Source organism: Diabrotica virgifera, chromosome 9, assembly GCF_917563875.1.
Source record: "Diabrotica virgifera virgifera chromosome 9, PGI_DIABVI_V3a".
Taxonomy (NCBI): domain Eukaryota; kingdom Metazoa; phylum Arthropoda; class Insecta; order Coleoptera; family Chrysomelidae; genus Diabrotica; species Diabrotica virgifera.
Window position 1 is genome coordinate 20,608,712 of NC_065451.1, and position 19,196 is coordinate 20,627,907.

Genomic DNA, 19,196 nt, shown 5'->3' on the forward strand with positions numbered 1-19,196 from the left:
TCGAAACTCTAGAAGATGACGTCCGTTGAAGGTCAAGGTCAAAGTAAAGGTCGCCATTGGATATCCAGGAAAAAATCATAGACTACTAGTACTTTTCTTTGATACAAACTTCTACATGTTCCCAGATAACCAGTAACTCATGGAATTGGAATACCCAGTAAATCTTATAATTTTCAAAGTTTGTGCCTCTATATCTTGAAAATCCTCCATACGATCGAGTTGTGCCCATGAGAACTTTTCATCACAATGCTTCAAAGAGTATTTTCCCAAAGTCTGAACTAAATCCACTGGGACCTAATTTCCATAAGGTTTGTGCGGGTTACTTTACATAACTTACAACCTTACAAGAGTAATAAAAAGGCGAATAAAAAACACTTAAAACATTTATTAAACTTAAATACTACTCTAATGAATCTCTCAAATGTGGCTTTTCCATAAGTTTCTTTTTGGCATCTGTACAGGGTACATGCGGTTGGTCGAGATGGTTGCGTTCCTGGTTATGATTGTGAAATATAATTTCTCTTAGTCTGTCCAAAAATTCCTTCTGATCAACTTCTGCTAAATTTTCCGAAACGAAGGATTTCAATTCGTCATCAGTAAGATGACCATCCTTGTTTTTGTCCATTGTAGAAACCAGTCCTATATAATAAAATTTTTGATACAGTAGGAAAAATGAAAGAATACCCATGAACGAACATATAAAACACGATGTATTTTCTTGTCACCGTTGTCACAAAGAAAATTGTCCAGTGCAAGTACATGTAATAATAATTATTACATGTACTTGCGCTGGCCAATTTTTGTGTGACACGGTGACAGGAAAATACAGCGTGTTTTATATGTTCGTTCATGGGTATTCTTTCATTTTTCCGACTGTAAGTATAGTCCGTTCTTTAACGGTAAAATATTGCAAAATCTCTAAATTTTAAAGAACCGCTGGGATTGACATGAAATTTGGTATACACATAGCTAACAAGTCAAAGAAAAAAAAGTGATATTGTGCCGATATGTGCTTCTGCACTGGGGGTGATTTTCACCCTCTCTTGGGGGTGAAAAAATATTCGTCCAAAGAAAGTCAGGAAATGGATAAACTGGCTAATTTTAAGTAACTTTTGTTCTATAGAGTTTTTTCACTAAGTCAATACTATTCGAGTTATTTGGCAGTGAATATGTTCATTTTTTCAACAAAATAACCACGCTTTTAGACGGTTTTTCGCAAATAAATCAAATAGTAAGTATTTTGTCGAAAAAACATTCTTAGCAAAAATATAGCCTGTAAAAAATTTTAAAAAATGGTGTAGATATATGACGTCTCTACACCTAGTAGAAGCAGAGTTATAGCTAATTAAAAATAGGTTCATATTCGTCAAATTCCAAATGGAATACTTTAACGTGAAATAACCAAAAATGAAGCACATTTCGGGGAAAACTCATTACAACTTATTTAAAGTGTTTTAAAAGCTTCATTTTTGTTTTATAAAAAAAATTTCTAGCATCAAAATTAAACAATTTACGCTCAAAATAAAGTTAATCCCTTTTGGTTTTGGTATAAAAATCGAGAAAATCACCCAATAATTAGTATCGTAAATGAACTTAATTAACCGTTACGGCTTCACAAGTTTCTTGACTCGTGTATATATTGTTTATATGATCTGTAAGTTTCATCGTTTCAAAGTCCTTATTATTGAAAGAGCTGTAGTTAAAACGGGTTGAATGAGTCACTGATCACGAATGTATGCAAATTTAGAAACACCAAATCTTAATAAATTTTTGTCTAACAGGAAAACAAAAAAATACATGATATTCAGAAAAGCAAATCTGACTTTTTTTTGTTTTTCGAGAATTTTGGTATCTCTAACAATTTTTAAGTTATTTTGAAAAAAAGAATATTTTTCAAAATTAAAATTTTTAAAAATTTTACTTTGAAACCAAATTTTTTCAAAGATAAGTACTTGGAATCGATAAAACTTACGGATGATAGTTATAAACACAACATAAGTAAAATAATTTGTGGAGCGGTAACGATTAATTTCATTTAAGTTGCTAATTAGGGGTTCGTCTTCCCGATTTTTTTTTGCAAAAACAAAAGGGACCAACTTTATTTTGAGCGTAACTTGCTTAAATTTAATGCTAGAAACTTTTTGTAAAAACAGAAATAAAGCTTTTTAAAACATATTAAAAAAGTTATAATGGGTTTTCCCCAAAAAGTGCTTAATTTTTTGGATATTTTACGTCGAAATATTCTATTTGAAATTTGGTGAATATGAATCTATTTTTCATTGGCTATAACTCTGGCTCTACGAGATTCAGAGACCTAACGCGTACACCATTTTTTTTTACATTTTTATAAGCTATATTTTTGCTACAAATGTTTTTTCGACAAAATGCTTAGGTTTTGAGTTATTTGCGAAAAACCGTTTAAAAATGTGGTTATTTTGTTAAAAAAATGAACATATTCACTCGCAAATAACTCGAAAAGTGTTGACTTGGCGAAAAAGCTCTATAGAACAAAAGTTACTTAAAATTAGTCAGTTTACCCATTTCCGGACTTATTTTGGAAACATATTTTTTCACCCACAAGAGGGGGTGAAAGTCACCCCCAGGGCAAAAGGACACATCGGCACAATATCACTCTTTTTCTTTGACATGTAAGCTATACGTGTGCCAAATTTCATGTCAATCCAAGCGGTTCTTTAAAATTTAGAGCAAAAACCGTGAAAAAATGGACTAATAGTGGAAAGTAAAAATATGGTTTACTACACATATCGGAAAAGTCTAGGGATATTTTAGTCCATTCACTATCGGCAGAATATTGCAAAACTAAATTTTAAAGAACTGCTTGGATTGACATTTTTACATACAGTCGGAAAAATGAAAGATTACCCATGACCGATCATATGTATCACTTATTTTGTATTTGCTGTGTTTTTCTATAACATATGTTTGTTATTTATAGGAAAAGGCAGCAAATACAAAATAAGTGATTGATATGATCGTTCATGGGTAATCTTTCATTTTTCCGACTGTACACATAGCTAACATGTGCAAGACAAAAAGTCATAGTGTGCCGATGTGTGCTTTTGCCTTGAGGGTACCCTTTTCAGTTTTTGAAGTTATACTTCCTTTGAGGGTGGATTTTTATTTTCCTGGGCGCATGCGCACACCGACAGCATGGTATTATTCGCTCAAACGTTATACAGGATCTGATTGGGTGTTATAATCATATGTCAATAATTGTTCAATATGGAGATTATGGATAAACAAATGTTGTGTATATTAGCTTTTATTGTTGTGATGGCAGAAAAAAAAGTAAGTTCATAATTGTAGTGACTTTTTAAATACTTTTTGAAAGCGACAGGTACGTAATAATTGTAAATGTTTCAGTATCCTAATAATAAATTACATAGGTAGGTACCTACCTATTTGGAAAATTTAAAATGAACCTACCAAAATAGTATGTAATGCTTTGATTTACATAATTTGATAATCATCAAAATTTCTATCAATATTCACCTAATATATTGTTTTTTTTTTACTCTATCTTTTGTTGTATTTTATTATTTAAATTCTACAAAAATCCAAAATAATTTGGTTAAATTCAGAACGGCCAAAAGTTTAAACCGTTTAGTTAGTCGATCTTCCCACATGATGCATGTGTCTCCTTGGGTAAAAGTGCCCTAATTTCAGTACTATCTGCGCTAACATAAGCGGGTTCGAACCCCAATAGGAACTTTTATTTTTTTATTTTTTTTATACATTTTATGATTGTAAGTGCATTTATTATATATTTTTTTTTCAGAAAATACGTATTTAATTAAAATATATTCCGACAATTATTGTTTAGAAATCATTTGTGGCATTTTGTGTGTGTTTTAATCTTTTATTTTTTTAAATTTTGGTACTGTTTTAATAAAATTTTTTGAAAAGTAGTAAGTATTAAAATTAATTTGATATTTAACTAAAATATAAATAAACTGTTTAAAGTATATTAATTTCGTTGAAATCATATATAATAGAAGTATAACTTCTTACGTGCGTACAAAGTACACACACACTCTTTTTTTATCCTTTTTTATTTTCACCCCTTTTCGGGAGTGAAACATTTACGTTCAAAATAAGTCCTAAAATGGATAAACTAACTAATTCTAAGCAACTTTTATTCTATAATGTTTTTTCACTGAATTGATACTTTTCGAGTTATTTGCAAGTGAATATGTTCATTTTTTAAGAACAAAAAAACACGTTTTTAAACAGTTTTTCGCAAATAACTCAAAATGTAAGTATTTTATCGAAAAAAATATTGTTAGTAAAAATTTAGATTATAAAAAAGTAAAAAAATAATGTACGTATAAGGTCAATGGACCTAAAAGAAGCAGATATGTAGCTAATGAAAAATAGGTTCATATTTGTCAAATTGCAAATCGAATATTTCAAAGTGAAATAACCAAAAAATCAAGCACTTTCTGCGGAAGACTTCATAACATTTTTAAAGTGTTTAAAAAAAGTTTCTTTTTTTTAGTCCCAGCATAAAAAGTAAGCAAGTTACGGTCAAAATAAAGTTGGTCCTTTAAAATCGAGAGATTCACCCCCTAATTAGCATCTCTAGTGAAATTAATCGTTACCGCTTCACAAATTACTTTACTTATGTATTGTTTATTATATAATCTGTAAGTTTCATCGGTTCAAAGCGCTTATTTTTGAAAGGGCTCTAGTTGAAATGGCTTGAACGAGTCACTAATCATGAGTGTGCAAATTTTGAACAGGTATATTTTAACCAATTTTTGTCTTACAGAAAAACAAAAAATCCAAAGTATTCAGAAAAGGAAAACCTACATTTTTTTACTCCTTAAAGTTGTTGACTAAAATCACTAATAATTTGTAAGTTATTTAAAAAAAAGGGATTTTTTCAAAATTATAAATTAAAATTTGATTTTAATACCAATTTTTTTCAAAAATAAGACATAAGTAAAACAACTTGTGGAGCGGAAACGATTAATTTCATTTGAGATACTAATTAGGGGGTGATTTTTCCGATTTTTGTTTTACCAGAAAAAAGCGACCAACTTTACTTTGATCGTAACTTGCTTAATTTTGACGCTAGAAACTAAAAAAAAAAACAGAAATAAAGCTTTAAAACACTTTTAAAAAGTGGTATTGAGTTTTCCCGAAAATGGGCTTCATTTTTTGTTTATTTCTCGTTAAAATATTCCGGTTTCTATGGATGCTATACAATATGCAACTTCTCTCACTACTTACACACATTCAAAACGAACAATTTCTCAGGCAGTGAGAAAAGTCGGCCATTGCATTGAGAAATATTTTTTCTCACGGGTTCACCGCCGGTTTACATACATATGATCGCCATTTCCATGGTAGCATGCACAATACAAACACAATTATTTTTGTCAAACAAAATGTGTTCAAACTTGTCAAAAGTTATCAAACATTACCTTTTAAGACTGTTCAACTGTGAATTACAATTTTAAATAAATAAGGTAAATAAATATTAAGAATATTAAATACCTATGTGTATATATGTATTTTATTTCAATTTAGGCATATAATATACCTAAAAGCACCTAAATTATTTAATTTTGAAGTTTGAACTCTTGACAAAAACGCATCCATAGAAAAAGTACAGTGTACAACACGAGAGAAAATGACATATTTCTCTCTCGCTTGATTTGCGGCACTCGCCTCGTGCCTCGGCTCGTGCCAACAAACTTCTGCGCTCGTGAGAAATATGTCTTTTTTCTCTCTTCTTGTACAATATACTATTTTTTTTTTAAATTGAACATATTCACCAGCAAATAACTCAAAAAGTATTGACTTAGTGAAAAAACGCTATAAAACAAAAGTTGCTTAAAGTCGGTCAGTTTATCCACTTCCGGACTTTGTTTGAACGTAAATTTTTTCACTCCCGAAAAGGGGTGAAACTCACTCCTCACTCCCAGGGCAAAAGAGCAAATCGGCACAATATCACTCTTTTTCTTTGACATGTTAGTTATGTGTATGTCAAATATCATGTCAATCCAAGTGGTTCTTTAAAATTTGAAACAAAAACCGTGAGGAAATGGACTATTTTTATAACATAATAAAATTATTAAAAATATATTCATGTGTTTGTTTAATTTCAATTGAATTGGTACAGTTACTTATCCTGTACATTTTTGTGAGTAAAAAATAACGGCAAATGTGATAACGAATATTTGACAAAGTTTTTCCACAGTGAACAGGGGAGGAGAAACCATAGATTTTATACTGCAGTAGATATTCTGCTAGTTTCTATTTTCTTCAAGTTCTTGTTTAGTTAGTGCATTGACAATATTGTTTTTTACAAAACACTGTCCATTTTTTGTTGTGTTACACTTGAACAACTTTTTTAGGTGTCTCAGTGAGTTCATGTACCATATCTTATATTTAAGACACTGTCCGTTTGAAAATAATTGCTTGATTTATTAAAACTAATCAGCTATAATTTTTCTATTTTTCATTTTTCACATAAAACAGAAATTAAACCGATGTTCTATTATTATTGAAGGGCAGTTAACATTAACACAAACTTACGTGCATAGAAATCGGCCCACTTAAAACTTTGGTCATTTTTGATGTCTCATATTTCCTAAACCTGTTGGCCGATTTAAGTGATTTTTTAAAAAATTTATAACCTAATTCTTTAACAATACTACTGTAATAATATTGTTGCTAAACATGTAAATTTTCATTGTATACGGGGTGTACCAATCAAACTGTGTTTTTTTCTCAAAGTTCGCATCACAAATACTGTAATTAAAACCCAACTATAACCTCAGGTTTTCTGTTTTTTATTCATTCGTTTATGTTGGATAATAAAAAAGTTAGGTACTTTAACAACTAGACATGCTCTTCATCAATACACAGTGTTTCTAAATAAATGCGACAAACTTCAAGGGGTAATTATGTATGAAAAATAACGACAGTTGGCTTTATAAAAGTATGACCGCAAATGTTTTGTTTCCGAGATATAAGATGTTGAATTTTTTCTTACAAAATGACGATTTATTTTATTGCTTTAAACCAGTTGAGTTATGCCAATGAAATTTGGTGGATTTTAAGACGTAGTTATTGCACATTTTTTGACATACAATTAAGAATTTAATATTCACCATTAGCGCGCATACGTGCAATATGACCCATCATATTACCCGCATGCACGCTAATGGTGAATATAAAAGTCTTAATTTTATGTCAAAAAATCCGCAATAGCTATCTCTTGAAACCTACCAAATTTCATTTGCATATCTCAACTGGTTTTAAAGCAATAGATAAATCGTCAGTTTGTAAGAAAAAATTCAACATCTTATATCTCGGAAACAAAACATTTGCGGTCATGCTTTTATAAAGCCAACTGTCATTATATTTTCATGCAGAATTACCCTTTAAACTTTGTCGCACTTATCTAGAAACACCGTATATTGACATATTGATGAAGAACATGTCTAGTTGTTAAAGCACCTAACTTTTTGAAGTTATACTTCTTTAGGCACGAGGGTGAATTTTTACATTCCCTGGCGCATGCGCACACCGACAGTATGTTGTTAGTTGCTGAATCATCCAATTTATGTATGTATCAGCGCAACTAAGGTTGAAAATAATATATTTGGGTTTTTAGTAAATATATTTATTATGTTTGTGTCTTTGGATTTGTCTTCCTTGGGAGTAAGAAAATAAGTATTTTAAACATTTTTATATTTAATACTTCACTTGATCTATTTGTCACCGCCGTTTGTAATTACGTCCCAGAAGCCGTAAAAACAAAACCCTGATGGCTTATTGGTAGAGCATTCGACTACATAACGCGAAGGTCCCGGGTTCAAATCCTGACACGGACGATTGTTATCCTTATTTTTTAATATTTGGTATTGTTTTAATAAAAATTTTTTGAAAGTTGTAATATTAAAATTAGTTTATTAATTAAATAAAATACAAATAAACTTTTAAGTATATTTATTTCGTTGAAATAATATAATAGAAGTCAGGGGCGTAACAGAGTCCCCCGCAGCATGAAGCTTGCGGGGGGCCCCAATATGTCATGCGCCCCATCATCGTCTAATGCAGTTTTTTATGCGTTTTTCAAGCAATGCAGTATTGAAAATGAAGTTGCCAACAGATAGATACAATGTATCGTACGTATGTATGTATTGTATGTATTAATAAAATTGTAGATATATTTAATTCGCTAATAGTAGTGCACGAAGAAAATTTTTTATCTCAGAATAATACTATGTAATAATGTAGTGGTATTAATTTTTTTGTATTTTATTCTATACCAATAAAGATGAAAAATGTAAGTTAATCAGTGATTGAGCACACTAATAGCCCAGTAAATGACCGTTTTGGAGTGTTATTATGAGCGCAACGACGTATTTGCTTGGCAATTTGCTTTTAGATTCTACTTATCCTTACTTATATTGGGGGATGAAAGTCACCCCTTCTCGGAGGTGAAAAACATACGTATAAAGTAAGTCCGGAAATGGATAAATTGACGAATTATAAGCAACTTTTGTTCTCTAGTGCTTCTTTCTCTAAGTCAATACTTTTCGAGTTACTTGCGAGTGAAAATGTTTATTTTTCAACAAAAAAAAACCACGTATTGAGGCGGTTTTTCCCAAATAACTCAAAAAATAAGCATTTTATCGAATTAAATATTATCGAAAAAATATTTTTAGCAAAAATGTAGCTTATAAAAAAACAAAAAAATGGTGGACCTATTCAAGTCTCGACACAGTAAAAGCAAAGGTGTAGCTCATGAAAAATTGTTCTTTCTGTTCAATTTTAAATCGAATATTTCAACATGAAATAACCAACAAATGAAGCACTTTTCGGGGAAAACTCATTGAAACTTTTCTTTGATGTTAAAAAAAGTTTTGATATCTGTAGTATTTTCCCTTGGGATTATCTGGAGCAAATAATATATTCTTCCTATTTTCTACATTTATTTAAATCAAACTCTTACATTTCATCTTTCATATTACAATACAAATCTGCTGTCTAATGTTGACATGACAATTGACATTAACCAAAAATAGCCTGTATGACACAGAATGGAACTATAGGAGGTTTTTAGCGATTAACTCAACAAAAAGCGCTTTATTTTTTATTTTCTTTAGCATTTTTTTTATAGTATTTTATAGCAAGCTTCTAGCATCAAAATTAACGAGTTACACTCAAAATAAAGTTGGCCCCTTTTTTTGCTAAAAAAAAACGTGAAAATCTCGCCCTAAGTTGGATTGGTTCACAGTTCTTATTTTTGAAAAAATTTGGTTTTATAGTAAAAAAAGTTTATTTTAGAAAAATGCCCTTTTTTCAAAATAACTTAAAAAGTATTAGCAAGGGCGGATCTATAGAGCCCACCCACTCGAGAATTTAAAATAATATAAATGTAAATATTTGCAGTTAAAAATTTTTAGTTTCAAACACATATCCCGCTTGCTATGAGAAAAATGTTTTTAGCTTGTGCTGAACGGTAGTAAAGGTTGTGCTGAAAAAGGTAAAGTGTGAGGTAAGCTACGCTATAGGTACATGTATCATAAAAAAAGTTCATTGAGTATTAGTGATACGAAGAATCTCAAAGAGTAAAGAAATGTTTTGCTTTTATAAATATTTTGGTTTTATTTTGTTTTTCTGTAAGTCAAAAATTGGTTAAGATATGACTATTCCAAATGCGCATACACTCGTGATTAGTGACTCATTAGAGCCCTTTCAAATAAAACTCATTCAAAAATAAGCACTTTGAACCGGTGGAACTTCTTATATGAAGGCCATATAAAAAAAGTTAAGTAATTTGTAAAGCGGTAATGATAAGTTTCATTTGGGGTGCTAAATTGGGGGAGATTTTCACAATTAATTTTACCAAGAAAGGCTTTAACTGTATTTTGAGCGTAACTCGCTTAGTTTTGAGTTTTGATGATAGAAATTTTTATAAAAAGTCAAAATACCTAAAAAAAATTTTTAAACACTAAAAAAGTTTTAATGAGTTTTCCCCGAAAAGTGCTTAATTTTTTGGTTATTTTACGTTGAAATATTCGATTCGGAATTTGACGAATAAGAACAATTTTTCATGAGCTACAAATATACATTTATTGGGCCGATAGACTTCATTTTTGTATAAGCTACATTTTTGCTATATTATTAAAGAATAATTAATTATTGAGTTACTTACGAAAACCCGCCTGAAAACCTGTTTTTTTTTTATTGAAACAATGTTGAACATTTTCACTCGTAAATAACTTGAAAGTATTGACTGGACTACTTAGGTGGTGACATTGAAAATTACACGGTATCGCCGTATTTCACGTTCATTTACTGGGCTATAACACATACTAGTTTTTGTTACCCATGTCACATTAAGTAGTGGGCCCCATGTCCAATTATGCGGGGGGGCCCGACGGATTTTGTTACGCCACTGATAGAAGTATAACTTCTTACGTGAGTACAACGTACTCACACATTCTTTTTTTTTTATTATCCAATATATACAGTGCTAGTCAAAAGTCCGTACCCCCCCTTGTATCTTTTGATCGGTTATACCTATAATAGTGAAATTTGGAGGGAGGAAATAAACGGAGGTAAGCTTCTTAACTAGTCATGACAGGTGGCGTAATAGTGACAGATGACGTTACAGAGCCACTGTGACCGATAATTTTAAATGGGACCTTATGACAAGTGATACCTCATTTGAAAGGTATTCCAAATACCTATTCAGTTATACTAATTTTTTTGGGTTTAAGTTGATTTTGATTTTGGTGAAAAAATTAAATAAATATAATATTGTAGTTTCGCATTTAATTAATAAAAATTCAAATGTCCGCCTATGGGTTTTTTTGTCAAAAAGATGACGTTTTTCAATTCTCTAGTAGTTTTTACGTCAACGTCAACCTTTTTGACAAGTAATCATAGGCGGAATTTTGAATTTTTTAAATTAAATGCGAAACTAAAATTTTATATTTATTTCATTTATTCATCAAACTGAGCTTAAATTCAAACAAAATAGGTATGACTGAATAGGTATTTTCAATACCTTTCAAACGAGGTATCACTTGCCATAAGTTCCCATTTAAAAATATCTGTCACCGTGGCGCTGTAAAGTCATCTGTCACTGTTACGTCACCTGTCATGACTAGTTAAGAAGCTTACGTCCGTTTATTTCCTCCCTCCAAATTTCACTATTATAGCTATAACCGTTCAAAAGATACGAGGGGGGTACGGACTTTTGACTAGCACTGTATACCAATGAATCAAAAAACAAAATATTAAGAAAACCTGAGGCTATAGTTGGGTTTTAATTTCAGTATTTTATAAATGGTAGAATACTCCACAGGGTGATGGGAACTTTGAGAAAAAACACAGTTTGATTGGTACATCCGGTATACAATGAAAATTTACCTGCTTAGCAACAATAATTATTAGAGTGGTATTGTTAAATAATCAGGCTATAACATGTTCAAAAAATCACTTAAACCGGCCAACAGGTTTAGGAAATATGAGACATCAAAAATGGCCAAATTTTTAAGTGGGCCGAGTTCTATGCACCTAAGATTATGCGCAATAGCGTTGCAAAATATAAAAACATGGTAGTTAATAAAGTAATTGTACTCACCATCACAGGCAATTCTCTCTGGAGTTGACACCACTATGCAATATCGTAATAAATATCCTATTCTGTATTCGGACAATTCGCATCTGATGAAACCTAAAAAGTTCAAATAGAAAATTAATTTTGTATTTACTTATACAGTCTGTCAATTTGAAAAGTTGCCACCCCCCTATAATTTGGTCCCTACAGAAAATCTAAAAATATACAAAAACACGTCAAATTTATTTATGAGGGGGATATTTATCATCTGGTCCTACCGCTTTTCCTTTCTTTATTTTTTTAAGCGCTTGAGCCACTTCCCCGTTGGTTATTTTGGTGACCATTGCTGCTACTGTCTGCGTTGACTCTACAGGCTGTCTGTCAAATTCTTCATTTAATAAGCTGTCAAAGTACTTTCACCATCTCTTTTTGACATCCCTTTCGTGAACTAGTATTTTATTATTTTCATCTCGGATACATCTAATCTGATTAAAATATTTTGCTTTCTTTGCTCTCTGTTTGGCTATTTTATATATCTTCGTTTCGCCTTCCCTGGTATCAAGTTGATCGTATAGGTTTGAATACGCTTCTGCTTTGGCTTTTGCTACTGCTACTTTCGCTTCCTTTTTTGCCACCATATAGTTTTGAAGATCTGTGTCGGATCTGGTTTCTTGCCACTTTTTATATAATTTTCTCTTCTCTTTTATTTTTCCTTGTACTTCCTTTGACCACCACCAAGTCTCTCTATCCTCAAACTTTTTCCTGGCGTTTTCCCAAGTATTTCAATAAATAGCAGTCTCTCTATTACTACTTGCCATTTTTCTCCAAATTGTATTAGGGCTTCCTTTCATGTTCCAACATTATTTTTTCTACTATTCTTCTCCTGGATAGACCTTCTTTTTCATCTTTCAGCAGCCACCGCTTGATTTTTTGTGGTCCTCTCCGATATTTTTGTTTAGTTTCTTTTTACTTAGATGTCCAGAACAAGCAGCTTATGTTGTTGGCTTACTGTCTCACTAACTATTACCTTGCAGTCCTTGCATTAACGTATGTCTTCTTTCCTTATCATGAAGTAGTCTATTTGGGATTGATGTTGTCCACTTTTGTAGGTAATAAGTTGAGTTTCTCTCTTTTTAAAGAATGTGTTAACAATCGTCATATCCAATGCTGTTGCTAATTCAATCATGTCATCTCCAGCTTCATTTCTAGTTCCAAAGCCTAATCCCCCATGTATTGTTTCATATCCTGTCTTGGTTTGGCCCACATGTGCATTGAAATCACCTCCTATTATAACTTTCTCCTCTGCTGGAATATCACTCAGTACGTCTCCTAATTGATCATAGAAAGCTCTTCTTTCATTCTCACCCAGACCTGTTTGGGGAACATACACACACAACATAACTTCAAAACTTCAAAATAACTTCAAAAAAAGGTACTTAAAAAAATGTCATTCAAGATATAGGTATTCGTATATCCTTAGGAGCACACCACACAAGTCCAACCCAAATTATATACTCGGAGACTGGAGAGATCCCACTCAAGTTTAGAAAGCAACATCTAAGTCTTTCTGCCACTGCAGTATCATCTAATCAGTAAAATGTATAATCGAATGTAGAATGTTACGAAAGATCGCTTAGACTTTCGCCTCCTTAAGGTAAGTCTGCTCCCTTTTTTTGTTGCGGAAGCTTAGAATGGGAACGAGCACTGGCTTGAAGTCAACGGGCCTTTGTAGAAAAATATACCACAATTGCCAGGTATGATCGTCCAAGTTCGGCTCATGGAGGCACCCTGATTCTTTCTAGAAATGATGATTTTTCTCTCGTAACAAAATATGGCTTTTTGTTAAGTGAATCCTTTGAGTTTTTCTTAGTTTATAATAAAAATCTTAATCTTTACATTATTTGCATTTATAGATCACCTGACTCTACCGGGGAACTATTTTTTCAGAACCTGCTAAATTTGTTAGATGACCTGCCGCATAAAAGCAGAAAAATTCTATGCGGTGACTTTAACATTAATTATGCTGCTGCTTGTGCTACCCAAGTGTCCCTGGCCAACATATTTGAATCGTATGGTCTCTCTTTACACGTTAATTCTCCTACAAGGATTACAAAAACTACATCTACCATAATCGATTATATTGTCTCAGATGTCTCTTGATGTCTGCTCTACAGTTATTAATGCGAGACTATCTTATTATGAAGCTGTGTATATGAACTGTTTAACATCGTCAGCAAACCCTCCTCAAAAACCCGATGTTTAGGTAGGATTTTTTCCGCCCAGAATTTTCGTAAATTTTAAAAATTATGCTTAACTTCTGAGTGGCACTTTCCTTCTATAGACGCAAACTATAATAATTTCAGTGTTTTTCTAGATAAGCTTCTCCGCATCTTCAATATGGCATTTCCTTTAATTCCTATTAAGCCAAAACATCGAAAACCTTGGGTAACGAAAGGTATCCGCATATTAGCCAAGGCCAAGAATATGCTTTCACTACTATACATCAAGAAATTTACTACCAATATTTCTGTCACTGAATATATCACGAAGTACAGGATAACATATCTAAAACTTCTCAAATCGGCTAAAAAAAGCCTATTATCAAAATCGTCTGGGAAGCTCTAAAAGTGTTACAAAAGAAACTTGGTCTATAATAAACGATCTTCGAAATAAAACTCACTCAGCTCAATCATTTTCTCTTCCAAATCCTAAAAGTCTAAACGATTACTTGGTTAATGTGAGTAAAAATATAACATCAACTATTTTGCCGCAACAAGATCCCATTTCCTATCTCCCTAATTCAAGAAAGGTCTTGAATTCATTCTTTTTGAGACGTTGATAACTCTCAACTGATCCAAACAATCAATAGTATCAAAAGCAAATCATCCTGTAGTACTGATAGACTATCTATAAAAATTTTCTCTAATCTCACAGAAAATGTAATGGAAATCCTCGTCTTACTAATTAATCATTCCTTCGAAAAGTTAAATTTCCAGAGTGCCAAAAGACAGCCATTATTATTCCTCTTCATAATGGAGGTGAAAAATCTGATGCCTGCAACTATAGACCTATTGTCTTACTACCGGTACTCTTCAAAATTATTAAGAGACTCATTAAAACTCGACTTATGTCCTTTACCGTTGATAACAACATTTTATCACAAGTTCGGCTTTTTAACTAATAAATGTACCACTGATGCCATGTTTTCTGTACTACATGAGGTTTACCAAGCACTAAACAATAATCTTTATACTGCCACTGTTTTCTGTGACTGTACCAAAGCTTTTGATTGTGTAAATCACAACATCTTGATTAAAAATCTAAATTTCTATGGAATTTGAGGTATTTCTTTGAATTGGCTCCAATTCTTGAATCTTGACACTTTTTTTTAGACAGCAAACTCAAATGGTCCCTCCATATCGATTCGTTAAGTGAGAAACTCGCCTCAGCTTGCTATGCAATAAGATCTGTCTCAAGGGAACTCTATTTAGCATCTTCTAAAATAACATATTTTTCGTTATTCAAGTCTCATCTTCGATGTGGTCTTCCATTTTGAGGTTCTAGTACAGCTGCTCAATTTTATGTTATTTTTAAATTGCAAAAAAGAGCAATAAGATATCTGTTTGGCCTCAGAAGATCTACACATTGCAGAAGTTGCTTCAGAAATCACGGAATTTTAAGACTTCCATCTTTATATATTATAGAAACGGTTTGTTTAATTCGTAAACACCTTCATGTCTTTCCAGCAAGGCCCAATCATCTTTACTCCACCAGAAATTCAATCTTTGATATTGATTTACCGATCCCATCCACTAAGTTAGTAAAGAAATCTATATATTCCGCAAAAAAAATATACAACCATCTCCCGTTATAACTTAAATCTGCAACATCTTTCCCAAAGTTCCGTAAAATGACAAATGCCTATCTACAGTAGAGTCTCGGTTATCCGCCATAAACGCAGAACCTATTTTGCTTCAAATCAGGCCCGAGGCACTACATAATTTTCGGGCCCCTAAATATAATTTAATAATAATATTAATTAAGTTAATTAGTTTTTTAATTCAAATTTTTTAATTGTTCTAAGACCTTCTTTTTCTTCTTAACGTACCCTATCAAGTCCTCTTGACGTTGGTGATTAACATGGCGAAACTGTCTCTGTCTCGTGCTATTCTAAATAGTTGTTCTGCTTTCTTTATTCCTGTCCACTCCCGGATATTCTTCAATCAAGAGGCCTGCTTTCTACCAATTCCTTTGCGTCCTTCGATTTTACCCATCATAATAAGTTACCCCTTAAGTAAGTCTCCCCTTACTACGTGTCCAAAATAGGTTATCTTTCTATATTTGATGTTATCAAGCAGCTCGCGGGCAGCATTTGCTCTCTTAAGGACTGCCACACTTGTCAGAGTAGCCGTCCATGGTATTTTCAGTGTACGTCTGTGCAGCCACGTTTCAAAGGCCTCCAAACGATTAATGGTCGATATTTTTAATGTCCATGCTTCGACAACATCCAAGAGGACTGACCAAATGTAACATTTAATCATGCGCTTTCGAAGTTTAAGTTGCAAGTTATCATTACAGAAGAATGACCTCATTTTTAAAAATGTCGTGCGGGCTATCTCGGTTCTACATTTTATCTCTTTATCTGGATCTAGTTGTTCAGTAATATGGCAACCAAGATATTTAAAACTGGGCACTCTTTGAATTATATGACCATCAACATATAACTGTGAATCTTGATGGGCCAAACGTCTAAATACCACGTATTTTGTTTTTGAACAGTTTATGTTTAGGTCAAACTCTCTTCTCACTGTGTCAATGGCATTTAAAAGGTGTTGTAATCTATTCATATCATCACTTAAAATAACTGTATCGTCTGCATATCTGATTGTATGTATTTATCAGAATTCCATTAACTTTCACACCCCATTCCAAAATATGGAGCGCTTCCTTAAATATTCTATCTGAATATAAATTGAATAACAGTGGGGACAGTATACAACCCTGTCTGACACCTCTTTGTATTTTGCATATTTCTGTTGATTTTCTTTTTATGCAAGCTGTCGCTGTTTGACCCCAGTATCATTTTTCTATAATTCGTATATCTTGACTGTCAACTCCTTAATCCTTTAATATTTTAATTAATTTGTGATGTTGTACTCGATCAAAGGCCTTCTCATAGTCAATAAATACAGCAATCCTTTGCTCTCGGCATTTCTGCAATAATACATTTTGTGCAAAGAGTGCGACCAGGGTTCCCAGTCCATTTCTGAAGCCAAATTGTGTTTCATCCTGGTCTTCTTCACATTTACCTCTGATTCTACTGTGGATGATACGTAGAAAGATTTTCAAAGTGTGTCTCATGTGGTTCTGCGACCACAGTTAACAAATTTGAAAATTTATCTTGTTTTATTGCAATAAAAATTTTTTGATGATCTTTCCGGGCCCTATTAAAATGCGGGCCCGAGGCAGGTGCCTCACTGGCCTAGTGGTAAAATAGGCCCTGCATAAACGGGCCGACGGAAGGGCGGATAAGCAAAAATGGCGGATAATAGGGTTAAATGAAACACAAGTTTAGGCCTTGATGATTTCCGGTCTCCAATAGGAGTGGCACAAGAAGAATAAGATGAGAATCAGTTTAATTTTGACTGACATTGGATAGAATGATTTAGGATGAATGAACGAAAAAAACTAGCGATTTTCATCTGCTTTGCCGATGTATCTCGTTTTGTCGCTGCCAATACTCGCCATCTTGTAGCATCATAATATCGACAGCTCTAGCTTCTTTCTTGTTGCTCGGCGTATTTTATCTCATCTTAAAAAAATTTTACTCATTCTTTAATATTTTCAAAGTTATATAAATTTGAAAAAAAATTTTGCTTAAATGGTGCGGCGGATAAAACGGAACGGCGGATAACCGAAGGGCGGATAACCGAGACTCTACTGTACTTAAAAGACCATATTATTCAATAGAAGAATTTCTTAATGAATAACTAAGAACATTGGGTTTCATACGCAGTAGCTATAGTATTGTCAGTTCCTAATGTTGTATTTTATTTGTTGTTATGTTCAATTTGCAATTTATATAAATTTTGCAATAAATTGTTTTTGTCTTTGCTTTTATAGCTTTTATACTGTATATTGACGATTTCTATAATTTTAGTAAATTGTATTTGTTATTTGTTGTTGTTGTTTATTTGGGTTTATATGACTGCGGACTGCGGACACTCAATCCATTTGCCAATTGTTATTTGTTATTGATATTATTTTTCTTTTGACTGTATGTAAGCTTTATCCATAAAATTGTAAAAGTTTTCAGTGACAATAAAGCATATTTCTATTCTATTCTATTTTAACGTTATTCACAAATGGTGGAAGAGTAGAACTGCTAGTGGGCAGTTAACAAGGAAGTTGAAGGTGATATGAATATGAAATAGCGAAAAGCTCATAGTGTTATAGATTTTTGAGTGACGAGGAAGAAAACGAAACGAAATCTTCTAAGAACTTGATCGAGCATTAAAGGACAGACATGATTTTCAAAAGGACATAAGATTCTAGCATAAAGTAATAATAAAATTTAACTTACCAAAATTAATAAAAAGAAATAGGTAACACAAAGTTAATTTCATCTTAGATATACTTGATTTAATAGACAAGATTTAATACTTGTAATTGTCTTATTAGAAACTGCGAAACTATGAAATATATATGACCTGCGATAATAATATAATTTATTATACCGTGGGAAGCAGGTGGGCATATTTAGATTTAATGTTTTCATTGTTTGCGTTAGCAAATGTGGCAATGGTATAAAAAAACAAATAATTTTCGAAGTTATATGGACCGTTAACTTGTTATTATGACTTTTAGTATGCGTCTGAGGTATAAAAATTATTAGATATCAAAATAAATGTTAGGAAATAAGAAGTCTAATGCTCATAATCTTATTGAAGGTTTTATTTACTACAGTTTGTGGGCGACCGGTTTCGGCGTTTACAATTTGTACGCCATCATCACGCCCTTAGAAACTGAACAAAGCTAAGGGCCTGTTTTGATGTTTAGCTTTGTTCAGTTTCTAAGGGACTAATCTCATTCGACGTAAAAAAACTTTTTCCTAGTGTTCCTCCTACAGAAACTTTTGTTTTAGTTAAAAATCTTTTAGACCATAATAGTACAAATCCGATCATTGCATCTGAAATTTTACATCTTCTTGAAATTTGCATAAATCAAGACTATTTTGAATTCAATAATCAAATATACTTAAACAACAGTGCAGAACTTATTATGGGTAATCCTCTAAGCCCATTGCTATCAGATATATTTATGAACCAGCTTGAAACAACAATTTCTAAACATCCCGTATTTAAACAGTTCTTATATTGGTGGAGATACGTGGATGATATATTAGTATGCTTTACAGGAACTAACAGGCAACTTGACCAACAACTACACAACAAACATGAGTTCTCCGTCTATCATAAACCTCCCCATACTGACACAACTATACACAATTCATCATCCCATCCTACACAACACAAATTAGCAGCCTACCATAGCATGATACATAGACTGACAGAAATTCCCA

General features: G+C 32.3%; 1 protein-coding gene across 1 annotated transcript; it reads right to left on the minus strand.

Annotated features, from left to right (window-relative positions):
- Window positions 1–370: 370 nt before the first annotated feature.
- Window positions 371–18,349, minus strand: LOC126892171 (uncharacterized). The gene is made up of 3 exons (XM_050661641.1): window positions 18,198–18,349; window positions 11,639–11,731; window positions 371–639 (listed from the first exon to the last, which is right to left on the minus strand). The coding sequence occupies exons 1-3, from the start codon at window positions 18,238–18,240 to the stop codon at window positions 401–403; spliced, it is 375 nt and encodes a 124-aa protein (XP_050517598.1). The 5' UTR covers window positions 18,241–18,349; the 3' UTR covers window positions 371–400.
- Window positions 18,350–19,196: the final 847 nt, after the last annotated feature.